This window comes from Panthera onca, chromosome B1, assembly GCF_046562875.1.
Source record: "Panthera onca isolate mPanOnc1 chromosome B1, mPanOnc1 haplotype 2, whole genome shotgun sequence".
Lineage (NCBI taxonomy): Eukaryota > Metazoa > Chordata > Mammalia > Carnivora > Felidae > Panthera > Panthera onca.
In genome coordinates, this window is record NC_138342.1 from 21,779,768 (window position 1) to 21,806,258 (window position 26,491).

The following is a 26,491-nucleotide window of genomic DNA, read 5'->3' on the forward strand; positions in this document are numbered from 1 at the left end:
CAGTTGAATTAGTGTCATAAATACTGGGTAAGTTCTCCAGCTAGCGCATAAAAGGCTGTGGTTTAGTTTAAATGGTGTTCAGAGTCATTGTGAGGCCAGTTGAACTCTGAGCTGTTCTGAGAACAGAATCCTAAGGAGGTCATTGGTGCATTTATTGTGGGTAAACTGAAGATTGACTGATGGGTTTTTGATGTTGGAAATTTAGGGAGTGGGATTAAGGGCTGAAATGGTACTGTAGCAGCTGGACAAAGTGTAAAGGTAAGATGTGGAAACCGTCCAAATCAGCTTGAAATTTTCATTAGTATAGATTTTTAATGTTTGAAAAAAAATTGAATGTAGGATCTGAAGAATTTTTTCTCAGATATTAAGTGATTTACCTTTTTTCATTTGTAATTCCATGAAAACATGTCCCAGTTGCCTGTGTTCTCTTAGGTTCTGTGTAGATGTCATCATTTGTCTTAGATGAGAAGATCAGAGTTATTAACACAGAACTATCTTAGCACTAGCCCGTGTCCCTGCATTGTTACAGCATTCTGTGTGGTAAGTATCAAGCAGGATTTGATATTGCTGCTCCGTAGATTTAATTCTTAGACCAGTGATTATCAGTGGCGTTTTATAGTGCCTCAGAGTCATCTTCTAGCATTTCAAGAAATGATGCAAACCAAGGCAAAGATTTAACTCATTATCTTAAAAAATGATTTACATGAAATAGCTGAGTTGTTGAGTGTTTACTGTATACCAAGCACTTATTCTTTACACTTCATATGAAATAAGCCACTTAAACCTCACAACCTGTTGATACATGACTCTTGTCACCATTTTGCTGACGAGAAAACTGAAGCACAGAGAGGGAAGTAACTTACTAAAGTCATACGGCAAATAGTAAATTTGAGGTACAACTACACTAGTATGTATCGGTCTGAAGATTGAGTCTGCACTCTCAACCACTGTGTTCACTTTTGGGATGAAGAAATATGGACAATTCATGCTTTATTAACATGGTATCATTTCTAAGAGTTTGGGAATCAGTGCATTTTTCAGAACATCCAGGTTAGGATGGTGGTGTGAATAGTGGTGAAGGACTTAAACTTTGGAATTCTTTAAAATTTATGTTGGTATTAGGTTTCCTAAATAATTGTATGAAATGGAATGAATTGCCAACCCTCCCTTAGCCTTAGCTTTTTCGTCTTTACGGGTGAGAATAACAGTGATCCTTTCTGGTATGCATTCTTTCCCATTAGACATTATACTAAGCTATTTTAGTATTCTTTTTAAGTTTATATATTTGCGGGGGGGGGGGAGGAAGAGCCATACTGTCAGTGCAGACAGAGCTGGATAGGGACTCAAACTCATGAACTGCGAGGTCGTGACCTAAGCCAAATTCAAGACTTGGATATTTAATCAGCTAGGTCACCCAGGTGCCCTGGAACCCATTTACTTTAACTGACTCACGTATCAGACCTTGGACGCTGTTGATGACAGATTTCCTTGGGAAGATCTCTGCTTACATTGTCAGTGAAAAGGCTGTGGTTTTCCTCTTCATCTCTGTGTTATGTATGTATTTTGTTTCAGAGGTCTGAAATGGTTGTCTTAAGAATATTAGGAAATCCTAGCTTCTTAAATGTCTATTATTTTCCAAAATGTATATTAAACCTACCAGACTATTCAAGGTGAAAGTAATTTATTCAGGCTTTAAACTTCAACAGCAATAATAACATTGATATATAAAAACGACTCAAATTACTTTTATTTTCTGACGCTCCTGTGTGCTAGGTATGCATTTTTAAATGAATTTTCTTCATAACCATTTGTGTTAGGTAATTTTATTTTCCTCACTATACAGAAGAGAAATACGAGGCTAAAAAGAATGTAAGTAGTGGAGTCAGGTTTTGAATATAGTCTGTTACACTCAGAGTCGGAGTGCTTAACTGTGATGATAAATCACCTCTCCATGAATATTGAGATCTTAAAATCATATATTTAAAAATCAAAGGGGAAACACTTATGTGTCATTGTTATGTCATGGAAATCAGGACAAGAATTGTGTAGCCCAAGCCTCCTCAGGAGCTGAACTGGAAGTCATCAGGAATCGAGCCAGTTCCTGGTGCCATTTCTTTCTTGCTGTGCTCTCTTTCGTTTCTTTCTCTCTTGGCGTTTTGACTTCTTCTGTATGTGGTTCGTCTTGACTGTTCATAGAGTGATACCTTCGACACCAGTTTCCTTATCACCTTAAAGATCCAGAACCATCACCAAGTGACCTAGCCTTTTATGGTCGGAATTGCAGTTTCTTGTGAAATAGAATCCTTTCATCCTGGTCATGCTCTGGATTGTTTTCTTCTGGGTCAAGTGTCCATCCCTTAGTCACATGGCTGTGGCAGTGGGTGATAGGTTGAGTGAAGGATGAGCTACACTGATGTTGGTAGGGGAAGAGGTATAGGCTGAAAAGGGCCCCAGATATGAGTGCTCTATTATGTGTCAGACTTTATTAAGCACTACTATAAAAATAATAGCACAAATATAAATGCAAATCTAATAAAAACAAAAAATGCATAGCATCACAAATGTAAAATACACATACAAAATACAAAGTAATGTGTATATTAGAGATATAGGGAACTGAAATCAACTTATCATCTAAAAGTTAACTTCCTGAAACTGGATATGTAAATTCCATAATGGTATTAAAAGAATACATTTAAAAGATTCATCTGGGTGAACGTTTTTGAAAAGAATATTCAGTAGTCATTTATTTGAGTACTTCTGTATTTGTATTGTCAATTCAGGCTTTCCTATAGTAGGTTTAACTAGGCGCATAATTGGATATGTTTAGCCAGGAACTCTAATGTAATTTGCAGTACATTGTTTGAAGATTTACCTCATAGAATTTGAATCTATTTTCTGATTTCTTAATTCACAGATTTCAACAAATAAGAAGTGTTTTTCGTTTTCTCATGCATTTTCAATTATTGGTGACTGCTTTTAAAATTTCTTCTGTTAGCCTGTCTCATTTCTACAATTTGCACTTCTTTATGAAGTCAAAGAAAAGTCTGAACAGTCAGAATGCTCTATAGGATATTGGGAAGAGAATTTAATGGAAGCTGATGAGTTCTAGTATGTTTGGTTGAGTTAAAAATTTTCCAACTTAATTTCAACATAAAGTGATTCTGCTTTCTAGTCACATTGTGATAAAAATGTTGAAGATATAGGAGATACAGACTACACTTCTATGTGGTTTGTTATGAATTGTATTATTTTGGGGTCGTGTTTTAAAACAGAAGCATATACTCCAGGGAAAATATAATTCTGTGCATTTATATAGTTTTGACCCACCTTTTGTAGGAGCCAGATAGTTCTTTTACATTAAGTGAACTATATAGATAGTCTTCATGAGCTTTTTTTTAATTGTCCTTCTTTGATACCTAAATTCTTTTATTTATTTATTTTTAAATGTTTGTTTATTTTGAGAGAGAGCAAGCGGGGCAAGGGGCAGAGAGAGAGGGAGAGAGAATGCCAAGCAGGTTCCGCCTGTCAGCACAGAGTCCAGTGTGGGGCTCAATCCCACAAACTGTGAGATCGTCACCTGAACTGAAATGAAGAGTTGGATGCTCAACCAGCTGAGCGACCCAGGCACCCCAATTCTTTTATTTTGTTAAACACGTAATTTGGCAGATGTCTATACACATCCTAGGCTTTCTAAAATAGTTCAGTAGCTAGAATGTCTCATCTAGTCCATGTATGGAAATTAGCTCTATTTTCCAAAATATATTGATCCTGAACCCACAGAACTCTATTTTTATGTTGTGTTCATGTAGTGTAAAGAATTTCCTAGGACATTGGTTTTCTTTTTTTATTTTTCATGTATCACAAGTATGAAACAGTTGCCATTTGTTCCAAGTGGCTGGACTATTTCCAAGGCAGGCTTCCTCCCTGCTTTTTTCATCATCGTGCTTTTCAATATAGAATTTCTCTCTAGCTCTTGAACCTTTTCCACGCTAGGGGCGGTTTCTGAACATCTCAGTGGCAGTGATTTTTCCAGGTATACCTACTAGATTTTGAAGGTATCTGGAAGAGCAAAGAGGAAGGGGCAGAAACAGGAAAAGAGAAAATATGAAATAGAACTAGGCAAGAGTTGTAGCAAAGATTTTAAAATCTTTAAAAATCACTTGTAAAAATGGTATTTAGAAAACAAGGGTGAGGCACTGTCTTTAGAACAGCAAAAATACATACGTAATAGACCTAGATACCTGCCTTTCAAGTTATCTATGGTGAAGGACCAGAGTTTTCATTTCCTATTCATTACAGATAGGGCCTACACGATAAATACATTTATCACATGCTTGGGTCAGAATTTTTGAAAGTGTATAATTGCTATAAAGGTTTCTAAATGGCTTCTCTCCATTTCTATACATATTGTAGATGAGAATCAGTTTGCTGACTGACATCAGTCCCACGACCACATGTTGAGTAATAGTGTTGATCCTAAAATGTTTTTTCTTCGTTTTATAACTGAGGTTATTAAAGCTCAGAAAAGTGAAATGATTTTTCAGTATTACACAGCTATTAAAAATTTATTTTTTTTTAGGGGCGCCTGGGTGGCTTAGTCGGTTGAGCATTTGACTTCAGCTCAGGTCATGATCTCACGGTTCGTGGGTTCGAGCCCAGCGTCAGGCTCTGTGCTGACAGCTCAGAGCCTGGAGCCTGCTTCAGATTCTGTGTCTTCCTCTCTCTCTGCCCCTCCCCTGCTCATGCTCTGTCTCTTTCTCTCTTCCAAAAATAAATAAAAACATTTTAAAAAAAGTATTTTTTTTAGTTTCAGTAGAAAAACAATACAAAAGTAAAATTTGACCTTTGTCTGAAGATGATGTTCATTGTCAGCATATAAAAGTCAGAAAAATAGGTCTTGGGGGTTGGGAGTTCTAGGGGATTTTCACTTTCTGCATTATGGATTTCTGAAATAATCTTTTATATGATCTTTTATTTTTGAAATTAGAAACATTGATAAAGATATCAAATAAAATAATACCAAAACAAGAAAAATCAGTAATGAGAAAAAGCATAATAATACAGAAAACTATTTGTTTCATATATATAATTAAAGTAATGAGTTTATATGGGGAAAGTATCAAGGGATCAGGGCTAAAAGATTGTCAGGAATAGGATTGGGAAATGGTATATAAGCCATAAAAAAAAAAAGCCATAAAAAAAAGTAGTTTGCTTTTTATTTGGGAGACAGTGGGGAACATCTGAAGGATTTTATGTAATGAAGTAACATAGAGCAGGTTGCTTTTAGCAAAGAAAATTTTAGTGCACTCTCTATATTTTATTTATTCTTCTTTAACAAAATTCTTTTCACATTTTTTGTTTATTTGGGGGAGGGGCAGAGAGAGGGGGAGAGAGAGAATCCCAAGCAGGCTCCGCGCTGTCAGCCCAGAGCCTGACACAGGGCTTGATCCTATGAATCATGAGATAATGAGCCAAAAATCAAGGGTGAGATGCTCAAGCGAGCCACCCAGGTGCCTCTTTCCATATATATTTTAAAGTAAGATTAATGGAGGATCTGCTTTAGTTTTATAAAATACTTTAGTTCTGACCACTATGGTCAAATGCCTTTCAATTGTAAATGATAGCTTCCAAGGTAGGAGAACACAGAAATATGAAGCAGTAGTTGAGATGAGTACTCATTGTGTTTCGAAACACCCTGTCACTAAGTATTTGGTAAAAATGTATAATGTTGAGGCAGTATGCCATGTTTTTGAGCATTAGAAACCTCTTGGGTTGAAAGCTCTGCTGCTTGTGATTTTTCCAACCTTGGGCAAACTATTTTACTTCTTTGGGTCTCAGTTTTCTCATCTATAAAATGGAGATACATAATACAGAACTGTCAATAAAGTTAAAAGACTGTGTGTGTGTGTGTGTGTGTGTGTGTGTGTGTGTGTGTGTAGATACATAGACATGGTATGTAATGTAGAATAGTAGCTGGTAAATAATGAGCATTAAATAAGTACTTTGTCTTTTAAAGGTTTATTTATTTATTTTTATTTTGAGAGAGAGAGAAGAAGAGACAATCCCAAGCAGGCTTCTCATTCTTAACATAGAGCCTCACATGGGGCTCGAACCCATGAACTGTGAGATTATGAAATGAGTGAAAATCAAGTCAGACGTTTCACCAACTGATCTGCCCAGGTGCCCCTAAATTTTTGTTGCTGTTATGATTAGTAGAAGACATTTTGTTAAATAAATTTTATAAGCATATAAGAATAATGTGAATACAAAATACCAAAAATATACCAGTTATTATCTGAAAATTGCCACCTACTGGATTTCGAACTTTTCTCAGTTTAGAGACTAGAATAGTGCATTTAAGTTTACTTAATTTAGTGTTTTTTCTTTTATAGTTTATCAGAGAAGATATGAAATATAAAGATGCTACTAATAAACACAGCCATCTGCACAGAGAAGATAAGCATATAACTGTTGAGGATTTGTGGAAACAGTGGAAAACATCAGAAGGTAAGACTTTTTAGTGAACTGAATCCCTCACCTGCCCTTTGCCCTACATAGCCATTGTCAACTCACTAATTGCATATGATTTTATGAAAAAAATCAAACTACCATTTTCTGTGAGGATACTTATATTTTAGTAAATTTTCCACTTTTGATTTTGAAAAATGATTTTTATCTTTCTTAGGATTCATTATGGGTCAGCCTGTTGCCAGATAATTTGATACCTTGTACTAGAATAAGTAAGGTAATGCATGTCTGAGAGCTTAAAGTTGTGGCGTATTGCTTCAGCTGTTAAGTGACATTATTATAAAAGATTTATCAAATAAATATGGATCCCAAAGTTGTGTTTTTAATTATCACATACAGTTTTCTGAAGTCTTCAGAAGGCACAGAATGTTTAAGCTTTTCCTTAAATAAGTTCTTTATGAAGTCTTCTAATAGTTGCATGATAAGTTATATAATTTATATTTTATCATTTTTCTGCCCTTAGATCCTCAGGCTGTCTCATGGACAGTAACTAATTGGGGCAGGAAAAGTGTATGACCTGAAACCTCACCTTGATCCCTAATACTAGAAAAGAAAAAGATTATTATTATTATTATTATTTTATTTTTGAGTAACAGAGTCAACCAAAATGTCCTTTTCCAAATGTTTTTATGTTTCTATTCTTTTATCAGTCAAGCATTGGTGTTGTGTATATTTTTCTCTGCACCTTTGAATGGTGAAATGAAAGGAGGAGGAAGTTGGGACAGACTGCCACTTAAGAGGATAAAGACATAATAAAGTTCACTAGACTGGCTCTGGTAACATTTGGAAATGGGAAAATACAGAATGCTACCCCATTAGTGCTTGGTATTTGTATTAATATATGAGAAGGTTTATAGCGTGCTTTAAAAATCTGTCTCTCCATTTCCCTTCCCTACTACCAATTTGAAGTAGTCGGAACTTGGTTAGTACTAGAAATGAAAGAATATCAGTCTCATGAGGGGAAAGTGCTAGCATGGTGGGAAGCTCCGTAAAACTTAATCTGTGTACAGATATGCCTTGGAGATACCGCAGGTTTGGTTCCAGACCACCACTCTAAAGCGTATGTTGCAGTAAAGCAAGTCACATGGTTTTTTGGTTTCCCAGCGCATATGCATATAAAAGTTACGTTTACACTATACTGTATTCTGTGAAGCGTGCCATAGATAACATTATGTCAAAGAAGATGTCCATCCCTTAATTAAAAAATGCTTTATTGCCAAAACATGCCAACCGCCACGTGAGCTTTCAGCAAGGTCTCATCTTTTTGCTGGTGGACGACTTGCCTCACTGAGGGTGGCCGCTGACCGGCCAGAGCGCTTGCTGGAGGTGGAGTTGGCCGTGGCAAGTTCTTAAAACAGGACGGCAATGAAGTTTGCCACGCCCACCGACTCTTCCTTTCCTGAGCAGTTTCTCAGTAACATGCAGTGCTGTTTGATAGCATTTTATCCACAGTGGCACTTTTTTCCTAACTGCGAACCCCGCCCCAGCTTTATCAACTAGATTGATGTCATACTCTAAATCCTTTGTTGTCGTTTTACCAGTGCTCACAGCATCTTCACCGGGAGTAGATTCCATCTCAGGAAAACACTTTCCTTGCTCATCCATAAGCAACTCCTCATCTGTTCAAGTTTTATCATGAGATTGAAGCAATTCAGTCCCGTCTTCAGGCTCCCTTTCTAATTCTATTCTTGCTGTTTCCGCCACATCCGTAGTTACTTCCTCCACTGAAGTCCTGAACCCCTCAAAGTCCTCCAGGAGGTTGGAATCCACTTCTTCCAAACTCCAGTTAATGTTGATAGTTGCCCCTCTTCCCATGAATCACGAATGTTCCTAATGGCATTTCGAGTCATGAATCCTTTCCAGAAGGTTTTTAATTTACTTCCCAGATCTATCAGAGGAATCATTATGGCAGTATAGCCTAATGAAATGTGTTTGTTAACTGGTAAGACTTGAAAGTGGAAATTATTCCTTGATTCATGGGCCGTAGAATGGATGTTGTGTTAGCAGGCATGAAAACAACATTAATCTTGTTGTACATCTCCATCAGAACTCTTGGGTGACCAGGCGCATTGTCCGTGAGTGGTAATATTTTGAAAGGAATCTTTATTTTCTGAGCAGCAGGTCTCAACAGTGGGCTTAAAATATTCAGTAAACTGTGTTGTAAACGGACGTGCTGTCATCCAGGCTTTGTGGTTCCATTTATGGAGCACAGGCAGAGTGAATTTAGCATAATTCTTCGGGGCCCTAGGATTTTCATAATAGTAAACGAACATTGCCTTCCTCTTAAAGTCACCAGCGTCATTAGCGCCTAACAAAAGAGTCAGCCTTTTCTTGGAAGCTGTGAAGCCAGGCACTGATTTCCCTTCTCTAGCTGTGAAAGTCCTGGATGGCATCTCATAGTCTAAGGCTATTTTGTGTGCATTGAATATTTGTTGTGTAGTGTGGCCACCTTGGTTACTTACCTCCTGGATAGCTTGCTTCAGCTTCTGCCGTAGCCCTTGCTGCTTCACCTTGCGCTTTCACGCCGTGGAGAAATCTCGTGAACCAATCTCTGCCAGCTTCTAACTAGAAATCTGCAACTTCCTCACCTCTTTCAGGCTTCACAGAATTGAAGAGGGCCAGGGTCTTGCTCTGGATTAGGCTTTGGCTTAAGGGAACATAGTGGCTGATTTGATTCTATATCTAGACACTAAAACTTTCTCCATACCAATAAGACTGTTTCACTTTCTTATTGCGTGTACACAGGAGTAGCACTTTCAATTTCCTTCAAGAACTTTCCTTTCTGTTGACAACTTGGCTAACAGGCACAAGAGACCTAGCTTTCAGCCTGTCTCAGCTTTTCACATGCCTTCCTCTCTAGGTTTAATCATTTCTAGACAGATTAATTTTTTTGTTAAAAAATTTTTTTTAGTGTTCATTTTTGAGAGAGACAGACAGACAGACATGAGTAGGGGAGGTGCAGAGAGAGAGAGAGGGGAAGACATAGAATCCAAAGCAGGCTCTGAGCTGTCAGCACAGAGCCCAACACGGGGCTCGAACTCAAGAACCGTGAGATCATGACCTGAGCTGAAGTCGGACGCTCAACCGACTGAGCCACCCAGGCGCCCTTCTAGCTTTTGATTTAAAATGAGATGTGATTCTTTCTTTCACTTGAACACTTGTAGGTTATATTATATTATATTATATATATTATAATATATATATTATATTATATATTATAATATATATTATATATAAAAATATATATAATATATTATATATATATTATAACATATATAATACATATATTATTAATTGGCCTGATTTCAGTATTGTGTCTCAGGGAATAGGAAGGCCCCAGGAGAAGGGGGTGGGGAACAGCCAGTTGATGGAGCAGTCAGAACACACATATTTATCAGTTAAGTTTGCCATCTTATATGGGTGCTGTTCGTGCCACCCTAAAACAGTGACAGGAATGACATCAAGATCACCAATCACAGATCACCATAACAAATACAATAATGAAAAAGTTGGAAAGAGTGCGAGAGTTACTAAAATGTGACACAGAGACAGGAAGTGAGCAAATGCTGTTGGCAAAGTGGTGCTGATAGACTTGCTCGATGCAGGGCTGCCGCAGGCCTTCACTTCTCAAAAGGCAAGATCTGTGTGATGTCGGTGACGTGCAACAAATAAATAGAAGTGAGGTAAAACAAGGTCTGCCCTTGTGTGAACTGTCTCTGCAGTACATACGCATTACTGAAGGAGTTAGAGGTCCCTTATAGAGTCTGTTGCGACTAGTATATTTTAGATTTTGGATAAGAATAAATTGAGTGGAACCCACTTAACTCCGTTTGAATGAAGGAAAAAAGGTGCGGTACCTTGTTATCACCTGGCGTGCTCCCACGTGGTTCAGCCCCGTCCCTTGCTGGGGTAGTTGCAGCATCTGCCCTGTGTCCCCATGCGTGTGCTTGTGCTGTGCTGCGTTCTGTACTCAGCTCAACAGAGTCATCTGCTTAAAATATAAGTCAGGTTTGCTTTGTCCTGTGGCAGCTCAGAGTAAAGGCCAAAATCTCTACAAAGACCCATAAGCCTCTACCTGACCTGCCCTCCCCTGCTTTCTCTCCTCTTCCCTGTTGTGTCCCGCCCGTCTGTCTCTCTCACGCTGGTCCTCCACTGCAGGACTGCGCCTGTCCTCGCTCGCGGACCCTCAGGGAGGCCCACCCTCAGCACTGTGTTTAAGATGGTTGATCACACCCCTCACCCCCTTCTACCCTTGTTCTTGGCACGCTTATCTTGTAGTCAGCTTCACATTTCCTTCCCCCATATCGAGTATCATCTTCTGGAATATTATATAATTGATTGACTCGTTCTGTTGGTGTCCTTTCTCTCTCCTGCCTCTGAGAATGCAAACTGCAGAGAGCAGGGGTTCTTTGTTTATTTTCTTTATTAATGTATCCCAAATCCTTGGGGACTCTGTCCTCAAACCATGTTTTGGTTTTTGACCATAGGGAGTTTGGTCAGATCTTTTGTGATCTATAAAAATGTTTTGTTTTGTTTTGCTTTGGCTTGAGGCCTTTCCAAGTTGAGTAGCCTCTTAAATCTCTTTCTCCCTGGGCTTTCGCCTTAATTTCCACCCCCTAAAATTTTTACCATTATGATGCTGAGATTTACATCTGAGTCACCAAACAGCCTAAATTTATGTACTGTATTATTTTTCTCCAAACCCCAGTCTCTCACATCACCTCCTAAGGAAGTAGCACATGGGAGGAGGAGTCTTACAGCTGCATGAGAGGAAATAGAGAAATGAATCTCAGATAAAATAAACCTCCATTAGAAGCTTTATAATCACCTAATTGATTTTCTCAATCCATGTGAGACATTTATTAAAGGAGTCATGTAAAGGCAGGGCATCGTTGCTAGATCAGCATTTATTTATTGATGGATGGATGGATGGATGGATGTTTATTCTGAAAGGGGGGGCTCGTGCAGAGAGAGAGACAGAGAATCCCAAGCAGGCTCCCCACTGTCAGTGCAGAGCCTGACGCGGGGCTGGAACTCAGGAACCATGAGATCCATGACCTGAGCCAAAATCAAAAGTCGGATGTTTAACTGACTGAGCCACCCAGGCACCCCAAGATCATTGGTTTTTAAATTATAGCCTGAAAAGACTCTGGTATCATGAAGACATCTTAAGGCCAGGACATGTGGAATGTGCAGGATTCTGCTTTTATCTGGTGTGTTTTATTTCTATCTAAGATTTTTGTTAGGAAACAAAAAGTAATTCTTTTGAAAAGGTTTGGAAACTGCTGCTATAGACATTAGAATGTACCTCCAGCAACAGTATGTAATTCAAGGTTGTCTGGTAGAACGTAATACAAACACACACTAGCGTGCGTGCATGCCTGCGGATGCTGGCAAACATATGGGCATACGTGTCTCCAGTGCCTAGAGCGGTGCCCTGTTTACTTTGATATTCAGTAAATATTGGTCAGATGCATGAATCGTACCTGATGAGCATTGGCTATTTAGTATTTCAGTTCATCCGTACTTTTGGGTATACGCATTTCTGTTGCAATAAAATATACGCGTTCTTGAAAAACTTCTGTTTTGTAAAATTAGGAACTTAAAAATTACAAAAGTTTATGTGAAAAACGGGGTTGCAGCAGGCTGCTCAAGATTTATGCAGCTTTATAACCAAAGCACTAACAGTACTAATAAAAATACTAGCACAAATTGAAAAGATGTGTCAAATTCCAGATCAGTTAATACGGTAGTGGGTGTGTGCCTTTACCTTAAACAAGTAGGTCAAGATGACTTCAGGGATGGAGGTGTTAGATAAGGCTGAGGTTGCTAAATTGTGTAGACAAAGGAGACCTGAGCCAGAAGCCCTGCTGAGACAGGCGGTGGCCCAATTGGGCTGAGAGGAAGGAGTGCAGCAGACAGCATGTCCGTAGCCTGCTGTTTGGCATTCTGTACACTTTGTACCCATTTGCTGTTACTTTGCGGTATAAAGTGCTGATTAAGTCACACTTGAAATGGTGTGACTGTTACATTTTATTGACATGATCCTTGTTGACCAGTTGCATGTAAGCTAATTCGTGGCACAGAAGCACATGCGGCAGAACAGGTGGTATCTGTGGTGTACTAAGTAGGCCCTGGATCCCAGGTGTTAGTGATGAATTAAACATATCTCTGGGCAAGAAGGAGTAATCGCTGAGTAGGAAAGACAGACAAATAATTGCAGTACGTGGTGATGGGTACGATAATAGAAAAAAGTGTAGGACATGGAGATAGCTTACTGGAGGAGAAGCGAGCTCTCTGGTAGGATTATATACAGAAGGTGGTGCTTGTGATAGGTTCAGAGGATTGACCAGGAGTTCTGGAGGGGGGTGAGGAGGTGGACCGTTCATGGTGGCCCCTCATGGCTCTTTCTTCAGGTACCTGGAACTTGCTGGCCGTGGAAGTGGCATGCCACAGGAAGTGTGGGGGCTTTCACGCTCTACAGACTTAAGCCCCAGCCCTTCTTTTTATGAGCATTCTCTGGAGGGTGAAGTGGACCTAAGACCTTTATGGCGTTGTTAACTGGGGAAAAGTAAAATTGTGTGATGCAGAAATCGTTCCTGGTGAGACTCACAGAGAGAAATTTCAGTGTCACCTGAATATACTTTTTGTGTTTGTGTGGACAATGCTTGATCAGTCTGCACATGGCAGTAGTCCGGTGCACATGAAAGCCATTTTAGAAGCTAGTATTAGATTTCAGATAGATTCTGATAAACTGGATACGTTGTTAGAATTAGGAATGCATTTAAAGAGTGGCTAGATACCTAGTGAAGAAAAATGGAGAGAGGAAATTATTGGTCTGTGTTTAAGTTTGAGGCACCATAATGGATAAAAAACTGATTAAGTAATACACTTTTTAAAAATGGTAACTCATTGGGCTAAATATTTATTATGACATGTGACAACCATGAGGTAATCTTTCCATCCTGTTCAGCACGGGTCTTATCTTACCTAAGATCACTGTGTAATTTGGGGCTTTACAAATTGAATAGACATTTGGAAATTTTTCAGAAGGTTTAATTTTTTTTTTTTTTTTTTGTATTAGAAATTTAAAGAACTGAAATTGCCTGAGAGAAGAGAGATGTAGGCATACAAGTAATAGTTGTTTTCAGTTGTATATAAATTCCACCTGAAGAGAAGTGACCAAGAGTATTTTCTGTTTAAGAAAGCAAAAATGTGAATGTCACATTAAAGGATAAGTAAAGGAAAAAAAAAAAAAATCCTGACATTGAATGTTAAAGTTCTAAAAGTAAGGAGAATTATAGATATTTCCTTGATATGTAGATCCTTAATATTCATAAGAATATTCTTCTGGGTGTGAAGTACGAGTGGATCTCTACATGTTGATAAAAATCTTTGAGTTTTTTTTAGGTGTATGCTATTGGTTACAATGAGATTGGGATGAAAAAGAAGTATCTGTGCATGTTTAGCATTATGAGAAGGGTAACTGTAGACGTAGACCTTGCACGTGATGAGGTATCATTATCTTTGTGGCATCCATTAACATTTATTTGGAAACTTACAGTCGGCATGGCAGTCACTTTGGTAGAACACAAGTATGAGATAAGACCTTTCTCCTCAAGGGGCTTACAGTACTGTCCCATGTGCACAGATGAAATGTTAAGTAACAATTGAAGAAGGTGTGATTAAGTAGCAGGTAAGTGTTACTATTATGAGAGTTTTAGCAAATGGACGGATTTGTTATGAGGAAGTCTTCATTAGGGAGATGACTCTTCAGCAGGATTTTGAAAGACTTAAAATGTCCTTAGAAATGATAAAGAGGAATATACAGATTAGCACATTAAAATGAGTAAGTAGATATGTGTAATTCCAGGCTTAAGTTCTAAATCCCTCAAATAAGCACAGTTTACAAATCATAAATATAATAATTTTTAGTGTATGTGAGATAAGAATAAACCCCTGTTTTAATATTTGTCTTTTGCTATTACATGTAATGCTTAACCATTCTGTATCTTTGTCATCTGCTAAATGGAGATAAAAATTGTGTACCACGTCAGATTGTTGAGGATGAGATGAATTTGTCCACCTAAAGTGCTTAGAACAGTGCCTGGCACATAGCGAGTGCTAAATGACCATCCCTTGTTACCACTGTTTTTGTAAGATAGATGTGAGGACGTGGAGACTGATACAGATGGAAGAGGTGTCTGGGTTGGGGAATAGTAGAAAATAGGGTCAGAGGGAGAACAGACTGGTGAGCCTTGATGTTTAAACTTGATGAGCTGTTCCAGGAGTGGTAAGATTCCACTCATGAACCAGTGCTTACCAGTTGGTGGTGGTTGCCTATAGCACTTATTAAAGAAGCTTGCTCTGTGTCTGGTCTCAGTAGCAAAAAAGATGTTATTGTAGAAATCGGTCGTTGGCAATATTTACTGTATCTATGGCAGGTGGTAGGTAGTGTATTTTAGCATTTTATTCATCATCACACTAAGTATGAGGAACTATTTTAACAGCTTCCCATTGTAGAAAGACTTATAATGTAGAATAGTTAAGGGAAATGAATTCACTTAGGAAGACTAGCTTTGAGTTTAATACAGTGTGGATTTTAGTGGGAAGAATGAAAAAATCATGAATTCTGACAAATGTTTTACAGGAAGACTTGAATCAACTTTCCCCCTTTGTTCAGAATGAATCCCATTTTATTTTTTTTCTTCCTTGTGATTTTAGACCCATTGGACTTGAGGAGAATCATTTAACTGACTCATACAGTGTACCTATTTTAGTAAATATTTATTATGAGCAAGACATTGTTCTAGTTACTGAAGATACACAGATGAAGAATATTTTTTCTGTCTTCCACCTGCCTAGAGTCTATTATTGGAGAAAAATCTGTTAATAAGCAGTTAAAGGATGTGATATGATCTAGCACAGAGATAGGTAGTAGGCATTGTGGGATAAAAGAATAAGAACATGTTGGTCTGTCCACAGAGGGCAAGTAAGGCTCGAGGAGTTAGTTGCATTAAGGTACATTACCCTTCATCTCTTGTTATCTCTTCACCGGGAGGCACTCTGCTGGATCAATTGCTTTCAAGATATTTGTAGTTAATATAGCACATTTCAAAAACACAGCGCTCTTAATATGCCTCTTAATATGCTTGTGCTGTCTTATTAACTCAGGTTCTTAACACTTTTCAACTTTTGTATGATAACTTTTGGCTCCAGGAGAAGCTGTTGTTAGCCGTCTGTAGAGGTTCTGGGTTTTCATTGTCTACAGAAAGCAGTTTATACAAGAGAAGGCCTGTTCTTGAGGTGGAGTCTAATTTCAGAATGACAAATGTCATTATTTCTAACGTTAGTTCTAACTAACAAAAGTCTTTTGTAGTCCAAGTTGTATGTAGAGAACAGGTCACACAAATGTATTGCTCATTTATTACTGTCAACCGGCTTATTTTAAGTGCTTAACATGCGTTTTTGTTAGAGGAGTAGCATGAACATTACTTGATCAATTTGCAAAGCACTGTTCTATATTAATCAGAATTGATTTCTATACTATGCATAATATATGCCCTTTTAAAATTCATTAAATAGCTTTCTTTTCATTGTAAAATTACATGAGGTCTGAGCACTCATAATAGGTTTCTGATCTTATTTATTCATCATTGTATGTCAGCATTTCAGTCTCCCTTTATTTCATATCTGTTTATTGGGGCTAACTGTTTTGGTGTTTATAATTTTCATTTTCTTCTTATTTCTCTTTTGTTGTTGACCCTTTTCCTTTTTTACTTCAGAATACTTGACTTTTGGAGATTTAGGGTCATTGTGTGTACTGATTTGTTAGGATTAATTATGTCTGTTTAATCTGTGGAAGATACTTCACTTTGAGATGGCTGTGTCTTTTACAGTTGTTTTGATTTTATTCTGAAATAGAGACCATCTCAGAATAGGATGCAGAGAACAATTGCCTATCGTATCTCTCTGTACTTTGGGTTCTAAAAATTGACAGTTTCTATTCTTTGGGAACTCATGAAATAGATATGTTGTGAGCCTCACTTGTTTCTCAGATAACAAATTTTCCAGTATGTAATTCATCATATGATGAAAATGTTCTTATAATTTAAGGAAGTACTATTCTAAAATTGTTTGTAAATTTGCCTTATTATGGTTTTCTATGCACCTGAGTTATTCTACATTTCTCCTCTGCTATGTTCACAGACTCAAGGGATACCTCAAGTTTGGAGTACAGTAACAGAACCTTCTGCAGAAGGTAAAAATGAGGGCTGTCCACTTTTCACTATGATGGACTATTTAGAAAACAGTAGCCTTTCTTAAACATCTTAATGTTCTTTCTTCATTTTCCCCAGCAGTTGGGAATTGATTCCATGTAGATTTGTGTTAAATTTGGCTTTACCATTCCTTGGTTCGGGAAGTGGGTGGGTAGGATGGACTCTGGTTATAGTTCTGTATGTTAAAATGTATATTATTACAGGAGATTCACTACATTAAATTCTACTTTAGGTGGAACAAAATTTTATTCCTGCTCTTTTAGATAAGGGACTTGTTTGTTGACAATAGTATTCTCTTCTTCAAAGACGGACAGTTGTACAAAAAAACTGTTTTTTTTTTTTCCCCCAAACAAGTCTGTGTTTACTTGGGTCTTTTTTGCTATTCCATCGATTATTACTTAGCGGTTTGGAAGCAATTATAATAGAAATAATGCAGGTTACAAGTGCATTGAAAATAAAATTTTCAGAGATATTCAATAACCTATTTCTGTTTGAATATGAACATGATTTATTTCTGAAAACTCTAAACATTTTTGTAATTCTGGATCATATATATGTATATATGTTTTATTACATATATAAATATGTGGCTCAGAGAGAATGAATGGTAAAAAATAGGGTTAACCCCATAGTGTATGTGTATGTATCATACTTAAATACTTTCACTCTGTGAATGGTTACTCTATCAAAATCGAGTCCTGAGCACATATAAAGCTTGTTTTCTAACTTTCTCATCTGGTTAAGATGCTCTTCAATAAGACATCCTAAATGAGCATTCTTCTAACATTTGGCCACTCTTGTGTTTCTGTTTCTTTTTCTATCAGTGTGAATTCTTCCAGGTTGTTGAAAATGGTGGACCATTTACATACTTTTGATTTAGAGTATTTAAAATCAACTGCTTACTTAAGTTACTGACTTAAAAAAAAAAATTAAGAGTCTAGATCAGTCTGACAAAGTGAAACAGTAAATGTCAGTCGCGTTGAATTAAGTTTTTACTTCCATCATCATTTCTTTTCCTTATCATCAGGTAAAAAGAAAGTATAAAACAGGTGTTTATCACTAGGAGTTTATGGCTGCTTAAGGGCTATGTTCTCAGACAAAATTAACAACAAAGAGTTTTAATAACTCACATAAAGGTATTATAGGTAAAGTCAGATGACTTGAGAGTTTAGTAAGAGAAGGAAAGAGAATAGCTCCCTGGGAATACTGCTGATAAGGCAAAAGCTGAGAATTAGCTAATGAAGCAAGTAATAGCTATCAGAAACATGGGAGGTAAATCAGAAAGTCTAGAGAGAAACGTTTTCAGGACGTAATGGATGGTTGCATAGTTGAGGGCATAGTCTCCATATTGCAGAGTATCTGCTGAAAGCCCTCATGAAGAATGTTCTTTTTCACATCTCTGTAATAGGAACACATGTCTCATGTCTTTCATGTCTCTTTACGTTATTTGAATCTTGATAAATTTCTTCTCCCTCACTTCCTTAGTGGTGGGTAGAGAGAGAAGACATGAAAAGTGGCTAGTAGTTCCGATATGGAGAAAAAGGATGTATTGGGACAAACCCATGAGACTGGGCAAGAAGAAAGTCATTAACCTTCAAGAATCAATTTAAACATTGATAGGAGGAATTGAATCACATATACACACAAAATAAGTGTTAAAACAGATTTAAGTGGAAGCAAGCTGAATGTGCATCAGTGGGTAAATGGATAAGGAAAATGTGGCATATACATATGATGGAATATTATTCAGCCTTAAAAAGAAAGAAATTCTGGCATGTGTTACAACATGGATGAACCTTGAGGACATTATGCTGAGTGAGATAAACCTGTCATAAAAGGACAAATGCTGTATGATTCCATTTATCTGAGATGCCTAGAGTAGTCAAGATCATAGAGAAAGAAAGCAGAATGGTGGTTGCCAGGAGCTGGGGAGAGGGGAGTGGGGAGTTACTGGTCAGTGGGCACAGAGTTTCAGTTTTGTAAGAGGAAGAGTTCTGAAGTCGGATGGTGGTGATGGTTGTACAACAATGTGAATACTTAGTACTATTGAACTGTGTGCTTAAAAATGGTGAAGATGGTAACTTTTATGTATTTTAACCTCAATTAAAAAAAATGGTCTAAGAGAATGGGTAGATGAGAAGTAGAGAAACAGTGGACAACCTTTTGAGGTATAGGCAAGAAAGTGGAGGGAAATTGAATGGTAGTTACAAATGGCTAGTATGATCAAGTAAACGGCTTTCTTAAGAACTGGTAGAGTTGACTGTGCTTAAAGAAACAGGGAAGCACTCTACTGACATTTTTAAAAGTTGAACATTTTTTAAAAAATTTCAATTCAGGGAGTACTTTGTTCAAAAAGTACTGCGTGTAAGAGTTGTAATTGGAATTCTACCTTATTACATCATTTAATGCCAGCATTTATTTTCTTCATGGATAATTGTGTTGGTTTATGGATTGAAAAGATATTGTTGGCTAATAAAAAATGAATTTAAGCTAAGACAGGCTTGTGGACAGAATTGCTAGCTGGCACTCCTTACAGGCACGTCACTAAATGTTTTCAAATCCTTCGTAGAATTTATTTCCTGTGAAGAATTTGAGAATTCAAAAACGATGTCTTAACCTTTTGGGAAGGGGATGGGGGGGACTAGGAAAAGAGGAATTGGGAGGGTGAGTAATTAAGGCCCAAGAGAGACCCTACCTTTTGAATTTGCTTACGCATTTGTTTGGTTTCTGAATTGTATGTTGTAAGAATATAGAATTCTAACGTCATTGTTTTCCATGTTTTGACCAGTACGAAACATTTTATGACAGACTTTTAATGATAGTGCTACAGCTCTACTGCTACAATGAATAATGATAGGTTTCTGTGTACTAGCTGCATTCCCACTGATCCAGAGCCTGTGACCTTAGCAAAGGTAAGCATGCCCCAGATTGCAGTGTGAGATAGTTGAAGATTGATCTGCTTTGGTAGTTGTCTAAATTTGTCTCATCTGTTTTTAATGAGCATGCTTGGTTGCATGAATTTGACCATGACATTAGACTGCATTCTCTTTTAGATGTGCAATTGGAAGCTTTTGGGTGTATAATTGGAAAAAGGGGAGGCCTAGTTTTAAGTTAGTGGATATGTTTTAAGACCGTGTCCCAATACTTTGAGTGGTTTTTAAGAATGTCCAAAAAAGTAATCACTCTAGTTTCTAATGGAACCTGCACTATATTAAGTACTGGAGGCTGAATTTATCATAAAACTAAATGCTTGATCGATTAAGTTATGTGCATAACTGATTGTTCGACATGCTTTGTTGAGTGGCTTGAAATTACAGTATACTATGTCTTCTTTTTTGCTACAGAGCTTTATTTTAAAGATGGAGCAGTTTGTGTTTTAGTATGTCTTATTTTGTGACAGAAGGTAAAGACAGACTCAAATTACCTCAAATATATTGGGATATTTGTTGTAAGGATACTTTATCATCAATGATTTTACTAATTGCAGGTGATAAAAATCAGACACTTGATTCCATTCATTCATTGTGTCATCAAATGTGTATTTAGTTCTTGCTGTGAGACAGGCATTATTCTGGGTTTTGGGCATAAAGCATTGAGCAAATTAAATATTCTGCCCTCCTGAAGTTAATACTCCTTTAGGCAGACAGATAGTAAACAAATTTGCAGGTGTGTATATGCTCATAAGACTACTGGAACAGATAAGTGATAGGATAAAAGTAAAGCAGGGTAGCATATAGTCATTGACCAGGTAGGGTGAGAGGGCTTTTTAAGTAATGCAGTCAAGGAAGAACTCTGCAGAGAAGTGATATTCCTCGGTTCTAGATGTGAGTGTCAAGAGAGAGTGAGCCAAGGGGAGGTCTAGGTGAAGTACATTCCAGGCTTAGGGATCAGCCAGGCTAAGACCCTGAGGCTGGTGTGACCTCAAAGTATTTAGGGGATTATGAGAAGGCTAGTATAGCTAGAAGATCATAAAGGATGGGGAAAGTTGTACGAGACAAATCAGATCTGTGAGGCAGACAGGGGCCAGATCTCCTAGGACCTTGTAGGGCCCAATAAAGAGTTGGGGTTCTGTTGTAAGTGTAATGTAGTATATTCTATGTCTAGATTCATTTGGGAGTTTTGAGCAAAGTAGTGATACAATTTTTCTTTTGAAAAGATTACTGTAGTAACTCTGTGGGTGTTCAACTTTGAGGAAAGGGGACAAGAGTAGAAGTGAAAGGCTGAGAGGCCTTGAGGCTCTTGCAGCGACTTGGTAGGAGTAGGGTAGCAGAGAGGTCTGACTGATAATGTAGTTTGAAGGAATAACGGACAGGACTTGCTGCTGGATTGGATTCAGAAGTTGGTCGGGGGTGGGGACAGGAACTAACGATGGCTAGATGTTATGGACCTGTGGTATTAAAATTTTTTGGAGATGGAGGCAATTAGAAAAAATCTGAACAAGCCCAATTAGGGGACTAATAATGGGGGGAGAAGTTGATAAACACTGAGATCATGATGTAAAGACAATGCTAGGAGGTCAGGAAGCAGAGGGAGGAGGCAGAAAAGACGAGCAGTGGCCAGTGAGGTGCTATATGAGGGGAACTGGGAGAACATGAGATCCTAGAAGCTTAGGCAGGACGTTTTTTTGTTTTTGTTTTTTTTAATGTTTATTTATTTTGATGGAAGGGAGAAGGGCAGAGGGAGAGAGGGAGAGAGAATTCCAGGCAGGGGGCTCGATCTCACAAACCGCGAGACCATGACCTGAGCTGAAATCAAGAGGGGGGACACTCAAGCTACTGAGCCACCCAGGTGCCCCAAGGAAGGAAACGTTTTAAGAAACAGGGCACAGTCCGTGTCAGATGTTCCAGAAGTTCAGATAAGACGGTGACCGAGATGAGGTTGGCAAAGCAGAGGTTAAGGTTGTTAGTGATCTTGACAAAAAGCAGTTGACTGCAGTGGCGGAAGTGAAAGTGTCATTGGAGTGGGTTAAAGAAGAAGTGAAGTTGGTAAATACTGTTGGCTTTCAAACTAGACTTTGAGAAGAGAAGGTAAGAGAAAAGCTTAAAAGGTGTAGATAGGTGGGGTCTGGCAGAATGGGTCCCCTGATAAAAAAAAAATATATAGCTACTCCTTCAGAAATATCTGATATATTCTTGATATTTAGCCAAGTCTAAAATTGGGGCTAGAAATGGATTTTCTTTTTTTTTTTTTTTTTTAATATATGAATTTTATTGTCAAATTGGTTTCCATACAACACCCAGTGCTCATCCCAAAAGGTGCCCTCCTCAATACCCATCACCCACCCTGCCCTCCCTCCCACCCCCCATCAACCCTCAGTTTGTTCTCAGTTTTTAACAGTCTCTTATGCTTTGGCTCTCTCCCACTCTAACCTCTTTTTTTTTTTTTTTCCTTCCCCTCCCCCATGGGTTTCTGTTACATTTCTCAGGATCCACATAAGAGTGAAACCATATGGTATCTGTCTTTCTCTGTATGGCTTATTTCACTTAGCATCACACTCTCCAGATCCATCCACTTTGCTACAAAAGGCCATATTTCATTCTTTCTCATTGCCACGTAGTACTCCATTGTGTATATAAACCACAACTTCTTTATCCATTCATCAGTTGATGGACATTTAGGCTCTTTCCATAATTTGGCTATTGTTGAGAGTGCTGCTATAAACATTGGGGTACAAGTGCCCCTATGCATCAGTACTCCTGTATCCCTTGGGTAAATTCCTAGCGGTGCTATTGCTGGGTCATAGGGTAGGTCTATTTTTAATTTTCTGAGGAACCTCCACACTGCTTAGAAATGGATTTTCTTACGGGCTTCTTTTGGTCTTACTCTGTGTCTTATAATTACATTTCCCAAATACAGATGGTTTATTAAATCCCATTTTGATGTTTTAATGAAATGAGCTAATGTAACTCTCAACACTGAGAATTCTGTCGGTAAATTTTACTCCACTTTCCGCTTTCCAAAATCTTACTGGCTATTACAGATTTTCCCTACTGCACACGATTTTTTACTTTGACAAGGTGAAACCCTTGTCACTGTGTTCACTTAGGATCACTAGACATGTCTGTGTTGTGTACGGGGAAATATAGGTGTTTGGAAAAGCATCATTGGAGGAGCAGGAGGAAAGTGAATTTGACAGAAACTAGGCGCTGTCCATTCTGAGTTACTTTGCAAATCTTGAGAAAGGGATGCACTCCAGATACCTATAAATTCAGGGAATAGATGATTCTTGGTACATGATCTAAACACCCCCAAAAGTCAAACAGTATTCATCAACTGAAGTGATATCTAAGAATACCAATGACTCTTCCCAACTGCTATTAGGCTTATAAAGAGTAAGAATGTGGAAGGTTTTTGTAGTGCTTTGTCTTCCTGATGTCCTGGATTTCTTGTCTGAGTCACTCCCGAATTTTTGCCAAATGAGGCCTTTGCAATAGGGAAGAAGAACAAATGTGATATCAGAGAGCCAATGAGTATGGCGTTTACTAAGGTATCAGAGAATTAGTTGTCTAGGAGCATTTGCCTTTATGAAATTACAAAAAGGGCTTAAGTTATACATAGTTATAGGTAATATCTTGTTATCAATTCTAGGAAAAGCAATACTTTTATGTCACTTAGGCTGCTATAAGAAATGGTAGTTTTATAGTTTACAGTGCTGTCTTCATTTTCCAGATTAAAAAAAAATTTTTTTTAATGTTTATTTATTTTTGACAGAGAGACCAAGCATGAGTGGGGGAGGGGCAGAGAGAGAGGGAGACTCAGAATCCGAAGCAGGCTCCAGGCTCCGAGCTGTCAGCACAGAGCCCGACGTGGGGCTTGAACCCACAGACCGTGAGATCATGACCTGAGCCGAAGTCGGACGCTTAACCGACTGAGCCACCCAGGCGCCCCATTTTCCGTATTTTTTAATGGAAAATTTGGTATTTTTTCAGAAATGAATTTCATGTCATTATGAACGTCTTTCATTTTTCTGTATATTAATAGGAAGCAAGGAGCAGAACTCTCTGAAATACCAAATGGATGCAATATTTTTATTAGTAGCATTTGTGTAGATTGAAAGCATGTATAAACTACAAATAGGTATGGTGTTTGTCTTCTAGAATATAAGAATTGGTTCAGTTTGCAAGTCAGTTGTTTAGGCAGGATTTAGAGGTTACCAGTTTTGGTTTGTCAACACTTCCATTAAAATAGTAATGATTGGGGCGCCTGGGTGGCTCAGTCGGTTAAGCGTCCGACTTCGGCTCAGGTCATGATCTCACGGTCCGTGAGTTCGAGCCCCGCGTCGGGCTCTGTGCTGACAGCTCAGAGCCTGGAGCCTGTTTCAGATTCTGTGTCTCCCTCTTTCTGACCCTCCCCCGTTCATGCTCTGTCTCTCTCTGTCTCAAAAAAAAAAAAAATAAACGTTAAAAAAAAATTTTTTTAAATAGTAATGATTACTTACTAGAGTAAGCTGTCTTATTTTCACCGAATAACAAGCATAAGAAAGTGTAATTTATAATTTAAGAACTCTGAATTTGATTATTTAGTAATAGCTTGTTGGTTTGTCTGCCAACAGTATCACCAAAAGAAACAGAATTACTTTCTTCCCCTTTGGCACAGCTGGGGCCTAGGGAGAAAAAAAGTTAGAACAGGAAAGCGTTTCCGGATCTGGGAGGTAAGTCATTTGCAAGAGAACAAAGAAATACAACTGGGAATTATTGAGTACACAATTAGAAAATGCAAAAAAAAAAAAAAAAAAAAAAAATATATATATATATATATATATATATATATGAAGCAGGTTATTTCAACTCCAGCCGGTAAAAGTAAAGCAGTAATAAAGTTTAAATGTTCAGTAATTTAAGCCAGTGTAATTACCGTATTCCTAAAAAAGACTACTAAAATTTCACATTATTTCTGAATGTAACCTAAGAAAATTTAAAGTAGTTTTCAAAAGGCATCATAAACATTTTTGTAGTAGTTTATTAGTTTTTTGCTGGATAAACAGCCTAAATCCATTCTAGAAGCTTTCTAAGAGGGTGAATTTAGTATCTTACATCTTTTCAACCTGGTACTAAGTGAGTAATGAACAATAAGTAAACTTTATGGGTTCTGAGGCTTCATAATCACTGAGGCTTCTCATATTTTAGACACTCATTTCTTGAGAAACCTCAGGGTACAGCTGTCCTTTCCTGAAGAGATACTATCCCAAAGTGATGTGGAACTTGACTGCCTATGTTCAGTTCTTTACACAGCACTTACTAGATTTGTGACCTTGGGCAAGTACCTTAATCTCTGTGTCCCTAACTTTCCCCGTCTGTAAAATGTAGCTAATATAGCACCCACCTTAGAGGATTGTGTTGAAGATTAAATGAGTTAATGACAATTTAGAGGTTAGAACAATGCTTGATAACTAATGAGAGCCTAGTGTTTGCTATTATCATTGTTAGAGTGAAAAAATTACTACTCTTTATTTAAGAAGAACACAAGCTACAAAGTGATAGAGAAGTCAGCAATTATTAGAACTCTACCTGCATAATTGAAAAAAAATGGAAAGATTTCTTTTTAAAATTTTAATGTTTTAAGACAGTTTCAAATTTAGTGAAAAGTTGCAAGACCAGAACAAAGAACTCTGGTCCTGCAACTTGTACACACTAGTTTTAGCATTGCTGGATATTTCTTGCCTGAATTAATTAACTCTGATGGTTGCCAAATTGTAATTTTTTGAGTTCCATTATTCCTTCTATTCCTGGATTTTACTGTAAGGGAGAGATTTAAACAGTGTATTATCAACATCTTGTGAAGTTGGTGGGGGAGATAATAGATGTATCTTGAAATTAGAAATTGGAGAAATAGTCTCCAATCTTATGATCTGAAGATTGATTTCCTGCACTTAAATTTACATTGGTGTGGGTGGACTCTTGGATTTGTACTTTATTCGGTGGCTTATAATTTGTTGCTCTCATTATTTTGGTCCTCAGATTGTTCCAGATTTGGCTGGTGGAAAGCCTTTCAAGCTGGCTGGTTTCTGTATTCTTTTATATGTATATCTCCATCATTTTTGAGCTCTTCCTTACTTTCTGGCACAAAAGAGGTGTTTCAGGCTCAGACTTTGTTATTTGTCAGCCCTAGGCCTGGAAACAACCATTCCTTCAAGGAGTCATGGTTGCTGATAGTTTAGATAGTATTTAGAAGCCGTGATTTGCGCACTAGACGTGATCACTGCTACTGAGGTGTTGCTGTTGGCGAGCCTTCTCAGTGAACAGTTAAGAAACGCGCACCTCTCTATTTCTGTCTGTATATTAAAAAGTCTTGAGCATCATTGTCACCTGATACCACGTCATACCGCTACCAGTACAACAGTACCGCGTTAGTTCTGCTGAATCCCTTTCCCTATTTGTAGCTGCTTTTACTCAGCAGGAAAACCCTAGCTCTGCCGTCTTCAATGTATTTTCCTATTTGCCCGTCCCCGGGTAATTGCCAATCTCTTGACCCCTCTGGGCTGCTGCCTTACCCGGGAGCCTGTGTGTATAGCCCCCCTCTGCCCTCGCGGAGCCCTCATCCCAGTGTCCCATTATGGAGACTCTGGTCACCACTGGCCTGTCTTCTCGTCCTCTTATGGAACCTGGCCACTGCTGGGCAATTGAAAGACTGTGAAATGAATTTAAGAAAGAGAAAAAATTTTGGAGAGAAGTCTGAGCCCT

General features: G+C 38.0%; 1 protein-coding gene across 2 annotated transcripts in view; it reads left to right on the forward strand.

The window, feature by feature from the left end:
• Nucleotides 1-26,491, forward strand: part of STIM2 (stromal interaction molecule 2) — a 150,625-nt gene that overhangs the window by 83,071 nt on the left and 41,063 nt on the right. For both annotated transcript variants that reach the window (XM_060655281.3, XM_060655282.3), the window contains exon 3: nucleotides 6,396-6,510. In XM_060655281.3, the coding sequence (XP_060511264.2) occupies nucleotides 6,396-6,510 (115 nt within the window). The remainder of the gene's footprint in view (nucleotides 1-6,395; nucleotides 6,511-26,491) is intronic.